Source organism: Mandrillus leucophaeus, unplaced genomic scaffold (genome assembly GCF_000951045.1).
Source record: "Mandrillus leucophaeus isolate KB7577 unplaced genomic scaffold, Mleu.le_1.0 Scaffold771, whole genome shotgun sequence".
In the NCBI taxonomy this organism is placed as follows: Eukaryota; Metazoa; Chordata; class Mammalia; order Primates; family Cercopithecidae; genus Mandrillus; species Mandrillus leucophaeus.
In genome coordinates, this window is record NW_012108375.1 from 938,410 (window position 1) to 950,684 (window position 12,275).

At 34.4% G+C, this 12,275-nt stretch overlaps 1 protein-coding gene across 1 annotated transcript in view; it reads left to right on the top strand.

The window, feature by feature from the left end:
- ADAMTS6 (ADAM metallopeptidase with thrombospondin type 1 motif, 6) overlaps window positions 1-12,275 on the top strand; it is a 336,516-nt gene that overhangs the window by 253,597 nt on the left and 70,644 nt on the right. Inside the window, exons 16-17 of the mRNA XM_011966761.1 lie at window positions 10,923-11,056; window positions 12,099-12,222. Coding sequence (XP_011822151.1) covers window positions 10,923-11,056; window positions 12,099-12,222 — 258 coding nt within the window. The remainder of the gene's footprint in view (window positions 1-10,922; window positions 11,057-12,098; window positions 12,223-12,275) is intronic.

A 12,275-nucleotide genomic window follows, 5' to 3' on the forward strand; every position in this document is an offset into this window, starting at 1 on the left:
TCACTGCAGGCTCCATCTCCCGAGCTCAAGAGATCCTTCTTCCTCAGCCTCCTGAGTAGCTGGCCACCACACCGGACTAGTTAATACTTAATTTTTATTTTCAGTAGAGACTACATCTTGCTATATTGTCTAGGCTGGTCTCAAACTCCTAAGCTCAAGGGATTCTTCAATCTCAGCCTGCCAAAGTACTGGGATTATAGGTGTGAGCCACCATGCCTGGCCTTGTTTCAGTTTTTGATTTTGTGTCTTTAAGAAATGTATGTTATACCCATGTGGTCCAGTTTATTGATATAAAATTGATCATAACATTCTCTTGTTATGCCATTTAATATTAATATTTATAAAATCTGTAGTGATGTATGCTTTCATTTCTGATATTGATAATTTGTGTTTTCACTGTTTTTCTTGGTCAGTCTTGTTTGGGATTTAACAATTTTATTTATCTTTTCAAAGAACCAAATTTTTGCTTTGGTACTCTTTCCTGTAATTTGTCTTTTTTTCTAACTTATTTATTTTTGTTCTTATAGTTATTATTTTCTTATTTATTTTCAGTTTCTTTTGCTCTTTTACATTTCCAAAATTTGATGTTATATTTTTATAGCTTTTAGTTCAAACTATTTTATTTACATTGTGAGTTCTTTGACCTCTGGGTTACTTAGAACCATTTTGTTTTAATTTCCAAATATTTGAAATTTTCTAGAATTTTTTGTTGTTCATATATAATTTAATTTCATTAAGATTAGAGAATAGGCCAGGTGTGGTGGATCATGCCTGTAATCTCAGCACTTTGGGAGGCCAAGGTGAGAGGATTTCCTTAGCCCAGGAGTTGGAGACCATCCTGGGCAACATAGTGAGACCTTGTCCATACAAAAAATAAAAAATTAGTTGGGTGCAGTGGTACATGCCTGTAGTCTCAGCTACTCAGGAGGTTGAGGTGGGAGAATCACTTGAGCTCAAGAGGTGGAGGCTGCAGTGACCTATGATCACACCACTGCAGAGTGAGAACCTGTCTTAGAAAAAAGAAAGAAAAAAGATTAGAGAATACTCTTTTCTTGGTGAATGTTCTATGTATACTTGGAAAGTAATGTTTTCTTCTGTTATTGGCTATATAGTGTTCTATAGATATCTATGAGATCAACTTGGTTGAGAATGTTGTTCAATCTTTTATATTCTTTCTGATTTTTGTCTACCCTTATTGTATCAATTATTGAGAGTGGTGTGTTAAAATCTCCAACTATTATATGGCTTTGCTTTCATTTTTAAGAAGATTTTGCTTCATGTATTTGAATCTTTTTTATTAGGTGCATATACCTTTGAGATTGTTTTGCCATAGTATAGGAGAAGTGTCTGAAATAATTTACAGACTTAATAATTACCATCTACATAATTTCATGCATATTGAATTAATCCTAAATTCATACTAAGCATTAGCTTAAGGTAATTGGTTAATATGACCTTTCATTTAGAAAATCATTTTAATTCCTTTCTGGAATTAACAACTGTATTAGTCAGGGTTCTCTTTTTTTTTTTTTTTTTTTTTTGAGAGGGAGCCTCGCTCTGTGGCCCAGGCTGGAGTGCAGTGGCTGGATCTCAGCTCACTGCAAGCTCCGCCTCCCAGGTTTAGGCCATTCTCCTGCCTGAGCCTCCTGAGTAGCTGGGACTACAGGCGCCCGCCACCTTGCCCGGCTAGTTTGTTTTTGGTTTTTTTTTTGTTTTTTGGTTTTTTTTTTTGTATTTTTTAGTAGAGACGAGGTTTCATTGAGTTAGCCAGGATGATCTCGAGCTCCTGACCTCGTGATCCGCCCGTCTCGGCCTCCCAAAGTGCTGGGATTCCAGGCTTGAGCCACCGCGCCCGGCCTTAGTCAGGATTCTCTAGAGGGACAGAACTGATGGAATATATATAAAGGGGAGTTTATTAAGTATTAGCTCACACAATCACAGGGTCCCACAATAGGCCATCTATAGGCTGAGGAGCAAAGAGAGCCAGTCTGAGTTTCAAAATTGAAGAGCTTGGAGTCAAATGTTCGAGGGCAGGAAGCATCCAGCATGGGAGAAAGATGTAGTCTGGGACGCTAGGCCAGTCTCTCTTTTCACATTTTTCTGCCTGCTTATATTCTAGCCTAGCTAGCAGCTGAGTAGATTGTGCCCACCCAGGTTAAGGGCAGGTCTGCCTTTCCTAGGCCACTGACTCAGATGTTAATCTCCTCTGGCAATACCCTCACAGACACACCCAGAATCTGTACTTTGTATCCTTCAATCCAATCAAGTTGACACACAGTATTAACCATCACAACAGCCTTACTTTTTTCCCCCCGTTTCCCTGACATATAATTGACAAATAAAAATTGTATACAGTTAAGGTGTATAATGTAATGTTTTGATATACATATATACTGTGAAATGATTACCATAATCAAGCTAATTAATGTATCCATCACCTCACATAGTTACCTTTTTTCTGTGTATGATGAGAATACCTAAGATCTACTCTCAACAAATTTAAAATATACTATACATTATTCTTAACTATACTATATTAGATCTCTAGAACTGATCCCTCTTATAACTGAAAGCTTGTACCCTGTGAGCAACATCTCCCTATTTCCACCTAATCCCTGATAAGCACCCTTCTCTCTATGAGTTTGACTTTTTTAGATTCCACATATAAGTGAGATCATACAGTATTTGTATCTGACTTATTTCTGTCAGCATGATGTGCCCCAGCATTTCTTTATTTCTTTCTCATTTAAGATGGAATGATATTTCATTCTATATATCTGTATAAAACAATTTTCTTATCCATTCATCTGTTGACAGACACTTGGGTTGTTTCCATATCTTGACTAATGTGAATAATGCTTCAGTGAACATGGGAGCGTAGGTATCTCTTCAAGATAGTGATTTCATTTCCTTTGGATATATACCCAGAAGTGGGATTGCTGGATCATATGGTTATTCTATTTTTAATTTTTGGAGAAGCCTGCATACTGTTTTCCATAATGGCACTGCTAGTTTACATTCCCACCAATAATGTATATAAGAATTTTCTTTTCTCCACATCCTTACCTATACTTATTATCTTGTGACTTTTTTGTACTAGCCATCCTAACATGTGTGAGGTAATATCTCATGGTGGTTTTTATTTGCATTTCCCTTATGATTAGTGATTTTGTACACCTTTTCGTATACCTGTTGGCCATTTGTATCTCTTCTTTGGGAAAAAAAAAAATGTCTATTCACATTCTTTGCCTATTTTTTAATTAGTTGTTTTTTTTAAACTAGTGAGTTGTATGAGTTCCTTATATGTTTTGGGTATTTTCTCCTATTCTGTGGATTGCCTTTTCATTATATTGATCGTTTCCTTTGCTGTGCAGAAACTTTTTAGTTTGACATAGCCTTGCTTGTTTATTTTGACATTTGTTGTCTGTGCTTTTGGTGTCATATCCAAGAAATCATTGCCAAGACCATCGTGCTGGAGCTTTGCCCTTACGTTTTCTTCTAGTAGTCTTATGTTTAATTCTTCAATCCCATTTCAGTTGATTTTTGTGTATGGTATAAACATCCAATTTCTTTTTCTTTCTTTTTTTTTTTTTTCCTTTTTTGCATGTGAACATCTATTTTCCCCAACAGCACTTATTGAAGAGACTATCCTCTCCTCACTCTATTTTCTTGGCACCTTTGTCAAAGATTAGTTGACTATATATGCATGGGCTTATTTTCAGGCTTAATATTTGTTCCATTGTTCTACTTATCTGTTTTAATAAAATACTATACTGTTCTGATTGCTACAGGTTAGTAATATAGTTCAAAAATCTTGCTTAAGATTGCTGTGGCTATCTGGAGTCTTTTTAGTTTCATATGAATTTTAGGATTTTTTTTTCTATTTTTATGAAAAATATCATTGGAATTTTGATAGAGATTGCATTGAATCCATAGATCACTTTGGGAAGTATGGACATTTTGACAATATTGATCTTTCCAATCCGTGAACACATGACATCTTTCTATTATTTGTGTGTTCTTCAATTTTTTTCATCAGTGTTATACCTATTTTTGATGATATTTTAAATAAGATTGTTTTCTTAATTTCTGTCTTATGTAATTCATTGTTGGCCTATAGAAATGGACTGATTTTTGTTTGTTGATTTTAGTGTCTGTATTTACTGAATTATGGTATTAGTTCTAACAGCTTTTGGTGGAGCCTTTAGGGTTTTCTATGTATAAGAATATGTTGTCAGCAAACAGAGACAATTTTTCTTCTTCCATTCCGTCTTGCATGCCTTTTGTTTCTTTTTCTTGCTTACTTGCTCAGACTAGGACTTCAGTACTATATTGAATGGAAGTAGTGAGAATGGGCATCGTTACCTTGTTCCTGATCTTAGAGGAAAAAATGTCAGCCTTTCATCACTGAGTATGATGTTAGCTGTGGGCTTATCATATAGGACATTTATTGTGTTGAGGTATATTCTTTCTATCCTTAATTTTTATAATGAAAAAATATTGAATTTTGTCAGATGCTATTTTTGCATCTATTGTAACGATCATTTGGATTTTCTCCTTCATTTTGTTAACATGGTGTATTACAGTGCCTGATTTGTGTATGTTGAATCATCCTTGCATCCTCAGGATAAACCCTACTTGATCATGTTGAATGATCCTTTTAATTTGCTATTTAATTTAATTTGCTAGTATTTTGTCAAAAACTTTTACATCCATGTTCATCAGGGATATTGGCCTGTAATTTTCTTTTCTGTTAGTATCATTGTCCGGCTTGTTATCAGGGTAATGCTGCCCTCATAAAATGCATTTGGAGTATTTCCTTCTCTGCAATGTTTTTGAAAGAGTGTAAGAAAAATTGGTCTTAATTCTTCTTTGAATGTTTGGTATAATTCACTGGTGAAGTATAATATTGCACTTTTATTTGATGAGAGGTTTTTTGTTTTGTTTTGTTTTTAGTGTTTCAGCCTCTCTTCTTATTATTGTTCTGTTCAGATTTTCTATTCAGACTTCATGATTCAGTCTTTGTTGTATGTCTCTAGAACTTTATTCATTTCTTCTAGTTTAAATTGTTGACATATAAGTGTCCATAGTAGTCTCATGGTCCTTTGCATTTCTGTGGTGTCCGTTGTAATGTCTCCTCTTTCATTTCTGATTTTTATTTGAGGCTTTTCTCTTTCTCTCCTAGTGTAGCTAAAGATATGTCAATTTTGTTTATCTTCAAAAAAACCAACTCAGTTTTGTTTATCTTTTCAATTCATTTTCTTTTCTCTATTTATTTCTGCCCTGAGCTTTGTTATTTTGTTCCTTCTTCTAACTTTGGGGTTAGTTTATTCTTCCTTTTCTAGTTCCTTGAGATGTAAAGTTAAGTTGTTTGTTTGAAATCTTTCTCCTTTTTTCATGTTAGACATTTATTGCTATAAGCTTTTCTCCTTGTAGTGCATTTGCAGCATCTCATAAGTTTTGGAATGTTGTGTTTCTGTTTTTACTTGTCATAAGGTTTTTTGTTTGTTTGTTTTGGGTTTTTTTGTTGTTGTTTGTTTGTTTTTGAGACAGAATCTCATTTAGTCATCCAGGCTGGAGGGCAGTGGTGCAATCTTGGCTGACTGCAACCTCTACTTCCCAGGGTCACGTGATTCTCCTGCCTCAGCCTCCCGAGTACCTGGGATTACAGATGTGTAGCACCATAACTGGCTAACTTTTTGTAGTTTTAGTAGAGACTAGGTTTCAACGTGTTGACCTGGCTGATCTCAAACTCCTGACCTCAAGTGATCCACCTACCTTGGCCTCCCAAAGTGCTGGGATTACAGGTGTGAGCCACCACACCTAGCTGCTTGTCATAAGATACTTTTAAATTTACTTTTTTATTTCTTCTTTGGCCCATTGATTGTTCAGGAGCACGTTCTTTAATTTCCACATATTTGTGAATTTTCCCATTTTCTTTTTGTAACTGATTTCTAGTTTTATACCATTGTGGTCAGAAAAATGCTTGATATGATTTCAATCTTAAATTTGTTAAGACTTGTTTTGTGGCCTAACATATATGTATCCTGGAAAATTTTCTGTGTGGGCTTGAAAAGATAGTATATTTTGATGCTTCTGGATGGAATTTTTTGTATGTCTGTTCATTCTATTTGCTCTAAAGTATAATTCAAGTGCATCTTTTTCTTATTGGGATCCTGTCTGGATGATCTATCCATTGTTGAAAGTAGACTACTGAAGTATCTTCCTATTGAATTGTTGTCTATTTCTCTCATTGTATTTTAATATTGCATTATATATTTAGGTACTCCAATGTTGGGTGCATATTTACAATGGTAAATTATACTGAATTCATGAATTGACTCCTTTATCATTATATAGTGACTTTGTCTCTTGTTACAGTTTTTGACTAATAGCCTATTTTGCGTGATAGAAGTATAGCTCTCCCAGCTCTGTTTTGGTTTCTGTTTCCATGGAATATATTTTCCCATCACTTCACTTTTAGTCTATGTGTGTTACTAATCTGAAGTGAGTCACTTGTAGGCAATATAGAGTTGTCTTGTTTTTTTAAAAAAAATTCATTTTGTTTTTCATTGTAGAATTTAATCCATTTACATTTATAGTAATTATGTTTCAATAATTACTACTTGTATCTTGTCAATTGTTTCTGGCAGTTTTATAGACTTCTTTGTTTCTTTATTTTTCTCTGGCTGTCTTCCTTTGTAATTTGATGATTTTCTGTAGTAGTATGCTTTGATTTCATATATATATATATATATAGCAGATATATATATATCTGCTATAGGTATTTTCCTTTGTGATTACCATGAAGCTTATATAAAAATCTATAGTTATAATAGTCTGTTTTAAGCTGTTAACAACTTACCTTCAATCATATACAAAAATTTGACACTTTTACTCTTCTATTTTATATTTTTGATGTTATAGTCTTATCTTTTTATATTGTAGTCCATTCACAAATTAGTGTAGCTATCAGCCTCTTCTGGCCTGCAGGGATTCTGCTGAGAAATCTGCTGATAGACCTATGGAGTTCCCTTGTATGTTATGAATCTTTTTTCTCTTGCCTTCAAAATTCTTTGTCCTTGATTTTTGACAGTTTAATTATAATGTGTGTGTGAAGTCTTCATTGGGTTGAGCCTTATTAGAGATCTTTGAGCTTCATGTATTTGAATGTCCATATTGCTCTCTAGATTTGGGAAGTTTTCAGCCATTATTTCTTTAAATAAACCTGTTCCACTTTCTTTTCCATGTAAGATTCCTATAATGTGAAAATGTAGTTATCTTGGTGATGTCCCATAAATCCTTTTTATTCTTTTTCCTCTGACTGCAGAGTTTTAAATGACCCCTCTTCAAGTTCATAGATTCTTTCCTCTGCTAGATCAAGTCTACTGTTGATGCTCTCTATTGCATTTTTTCATTTTATTCATTTTTTTTTCACCTCCAGAATCTGTTTTGATTAATGATTTCTGTCTCTTTATTGAACTTCTCACTTTGTTCATGTATTGTTTTTCTGATTTCATTAAGTTGTCTGTGTTCTCTTATAGTTCCCTCCCCTTCCTTGAAACAATTATTTTGAATTGTTTTTCATGCCATTCATTGATCTCCATGTCTTTGGGGTTGGTTATTGGAATATTACTATGTTTCTTCAGTGGTATCATGTTTTCCTGATTTTTATTCTGGTTCCTTGAAGTGTTGTGTTGCTGTCTTTGCATTTGGAGAATGCAGTCTTTACTGATTGGCTTCCAGAGAAAAATGTCTTCACCATACAGCCCAGTTAAAGATTCTGAGGCTCTCTCAGACCTTTTCTATGGATGTGCCTACTCCACACCTCTTATTCTGTCTTGGGGAGGAATTCTTAAGAATGTACCCCTCTCTGGATTCCACATAGCTGAACCAGGTGCTGAGAGCCTCCTGTTTGTTTTTTCTAGGGTGGTTTCCTAAATGCTCAAGTCATGACTTCTCCCAATCCTACAAAGTTGTGGTGGCTGTCTGCATAAAATGCTTACACTTTCATCCATGGGAACATGCTTGGGCAGCTGGCATATAGCAGTTGGGGGAGGATGGGGCATGCAGAGTTTTTGACGCAACTGTTGGCTAGTTGTGAGGTGGCCCATAGGCAAAACATCTTAAATGGCTCATGAGTTAGGCTTCCCAACAGAGTCCATGGAGTGGTTACTTGGGCCTATGGCCTCTCGCCTCTACTCCCAGGCTCTTCCAACCACTTAGCCATGCTGATCACCTCAGTATTCTGGATGAGGCAAGGAAACAGTAGGACTCTTAGGCAGTGTCCCACACAGCTAGGGGAGCTTGGTGCTTACTCTCTGTACTCTCACTTTCCCCTGTGGGAGAATCACAGGCTGGGGAGGGTGGCAGGGAGTCTCTCTTTTCACTGAGCTGTGCTGCCTTGAGGGAGGTGTGATACAGGTGAAGTGAAACTGGTCTTAAACCTCTTCAATTTATCTGTTTGGGGATTTTTTTTTTCTCCAATGGCATGCTGGAACTTTTCTGCTGGAGTCCCATGAAAGTACACTTGTCTATAAGTAGCTGTCAGAATTGATCTTTCTGCAGGAAGATGACAATAGAAAGCTCCTCTTCCACCATCTTGCTGATGTCACTCTAGTACCTTTTCTGAAAGCTCATTATATCAGAAGAAGCTGAACACATCTTCAGCAGTAAACAAGAAACTTATTCCCATTTTCATCACATAATATAGTGGGCTAAGGATTATAACCGTAGTATTTATATGTCCTGCCTATCAAATATTACCTTACATAATTAATGTTAAAATGGAATAAACAGAAGACTCAGTTTCTCTTTTAAAAGCCTAATGCATAAAATGCTATATTAAATTCCAAAGCATTACAATAAAAAAATAAGAGAAGAACTGTATTAGGTAATAATGAAGAAATTTCTGTTAAGATTCATGGACATCTAGGGTAATTTAGTTCATGAGAATCATATAAAAATAAATATAAGTAGTTTTGTTATCAGTTTGGGAAGAAATTATTTTATTTATTACTTGTTATTTCTATGCTCAGTATGGCAAAATTAATCATTAATCATTAACCTAAGGCTAAAAATCACATTATAAGTTAGATAGAAGCTCTATAGCCTAGAAACATTGAAAATGGAAGAAAATATAGACTCAGGCCAGAGGTTGTAAGTTGGCAATTTAGCGACCAGTTTTTATCTGCATACATATTTTAGCCTCCCACAGTATTTTTAATTTTTTTTACAAAACTTTGGATCAGTTGTTACATTTAAAAACAAGAAGAGTTTAGATGGGAAAAAAAACTTGTTTTCATCTCTTCTTGAAAAAACAGACTGACAATATTGGACTATCTTCTTGCATAACAACATTCAACTGTACAGTTGAACAACATTCAACTGTACAGTTGAACAACATTCAACTGTAGCAGTGATCTCCTTTATTGGAATATGCTCTCTCTAATTTATCATTGACTCTACCACCCAGTCTATTTTTTTTTTCTTTACTTACCGTCAACCTGCAGAAACATGATTTCTAAAAACTTCACTGAGATGCAGGCACGTCATTTCATCTTTCTGCTTTATTTCCTTTATTAAAAGTAGTCTTTATTTCAAAGAGAAATTTTAGCAGCATAATTAGATATGGTCAAAGTGATGAAATAGAGGTACAAAAGAAAATATTTTAAGTCATGATTTAGTCAATAATTACATTTTTATAAATAGTAGCTTTATCATGTGCTGCTTTTAATACAGTAACTCCACATTTATTGCTATTTTTCCAATATACTGTAGTTATGATATATACTCTGTTTTTTTAAAATTTCTATTAGTTAAGCCTATTTTTAACTTCAGCCTTAACACAAATTTCAATGACAAAATGAAAATGTTCAAATTACTATATGTATTTATTCACAAAGAAAATTAGTGTTTTAATTATTCAAATGTAATACTATATTTTATATTTATCTTTGATTAATTTGATGAGAATTATTCAAATTTAAAGTTATAGTTAATTTTAGTTTTGATTTGCTAATCATAAAAATTTATATCCTTGCTAAATCCAGGTTCACAGACTATGATATGTTTAAGGCAGGTACAAATTTAGTTTTATTTTATTTTATAACTACCACATCCTTGCTTGATGTAGCAGAGTTTTTGTATCAGCTTCAGTAACATATGTAGTAGAAACTTCTATTTGTTAGACAAGGTTCTTTTTGCAAGCGTCCTTAAAGTTTATTTTCTTAGGTTTTTTAAAAAAATTGTTTTTCTTGGCCGGTGCAGTGGCTCACACCTGTATAATTCCAGCACTTTGGGAGGCTGAAGCAGGTGGATCACCTGAGGTTAGGAGTTCAAGGCCAGCCTGACTAACATGGTGAAACCTCGTCTCTACTAAAAATACAAAAATTAGATGGGCATAGTGGCAGGCGCCTGTAATCCCAGCTACTCAGGAAGCTGAGGCAGGAGAATCTCTTGAATTCAGGAGGCAGAGGTTGCAGTGAGCCGAGATGGCGCCACTGCACTCCAGGCTGGGCGACAGAGTGAGACTCCATCTCAAAAAAAATTGTTTTTCTTTCATTTTTTTTTAAAAAAAGCATTCAATTACCTTCACTATGATCCTTTTTTACCTAAATTATAAATATATAATGGAACAAGAAATATAAAATACATTATAAATATATAATTATATTACAAATATATAATGGAAATACCTGAAACTTTTAAACCTGAAAACTGCTGATTAAGTCCCCCTTTAAGTTGCACAATCAATTAAAATAAAGGTGAAATTTTAGAAAAGGAGGAAAGAAACCTACACAATCAGGCATGTAAGCAGGGAATTATGTCTACATGAATTATAAATTTGCTATGGATAATACTGAATCACTCATCATTAGGACAACCACTCCACTTATTTATCTTCTACTGTATTTGTCCAGGTGGGGTAAAACCTTGTGCATTAAACTGCTTGGCTGAAGGTTATAATTTCTACACTGAACGTGCTCCTGCGGTGATCGATGGGACCCAGTGCAATGCGGATTCACTGGATATCTGCATCAATGGAGAATGCAAGGTTGCTCAGATTTTACTCCTTTCTGTCGGGGTTTTTGAGACTTTTGTCTTTTTCTCATTAACTCCTATTTAACACTATGTTTAATTTTGTTAAAAAAAGAGGGCCACATTTTGGAGAAATTCACTTCCCATTAAGAATAATAAAATATATAAAGGTAAAATGACCCATTCATATTCAAGCACCATACAAATGTGCTTTATTCTGGTATTCTAGTTATTTTTACAATAATTGCCAGAAATATGAAAATATTTTGGATTTTAATTTCCGTTATTCTTCTGTTCTGTTTACAAACAAAATGATAGAAAAAGAGAGAGAATGAGGATTCAGCTCTTATTCATATGCCTACCATATGTTCTTTTGGAAGATTATTTGATAAATTTCATAGCATAAATTTTCCTCAAAGTGTGAAACAGTAATGCTCCTCCTACTTTATCTCCTTTTGAAGCATTTACAATGGTTTTCATTGTGGAGTTAGTCTTTATCTTATTAAAGCATTTGCTTTAGGGAATTAGTCAGACTAGTTGGGAATTGTAGGAGCAAATCCATGCTATTTTCCTAGATCTGTGTATGATTGTGTCATAATAAGAAAAGCCACAAAAACCACTATTTTCATAAATTTTTTTACTTGTCTGGTTTTGTTTTACTTTAAAGAGAAGCACAAATTAAGTGCTTCAAACTGAGAAAGATGAGATAAAAAGCACCATTTTATTTAGTCTCATAATTTCTTGGAAAACTTTCTATCCTTCTGGCTACTTGTCTACAAATATATCTGATAATGATTCAGTTTGTGTATGATATTTGTGTGTGTTTATGTATCTGTGGGCAAGGGGTACTTTATTTTCTTGAAGAAAAAGGTCATTTTTATGGCAGTATCCAAGTTTTTCAAATAACAAAGACCCAAGTATGGTTTTTATTCATGGATTACCTTATTTTTATTTTCTTTACTGGAAAAACAAGCACATAAATAAGTTATATGTATTTGATTGGTGATGATTCCAATAATTTCTTTCTTGACGCACTGCATATTCCTCTGTGTTTTCAGCACGTAGGTTGTGATAATATTTTGGGATCTGACGCTAGGGAAGATAGATGTCGAGTCTGTGGAGGGGACGGAAGCACATGTGATGCCATTGAAGGGTTCTTCAATGATTCACTGCCCAGGGGAGGTGAGTATGTAGAGACAACTCTTCCTCACACCTCTGGTGTACTGGGAGGAGCC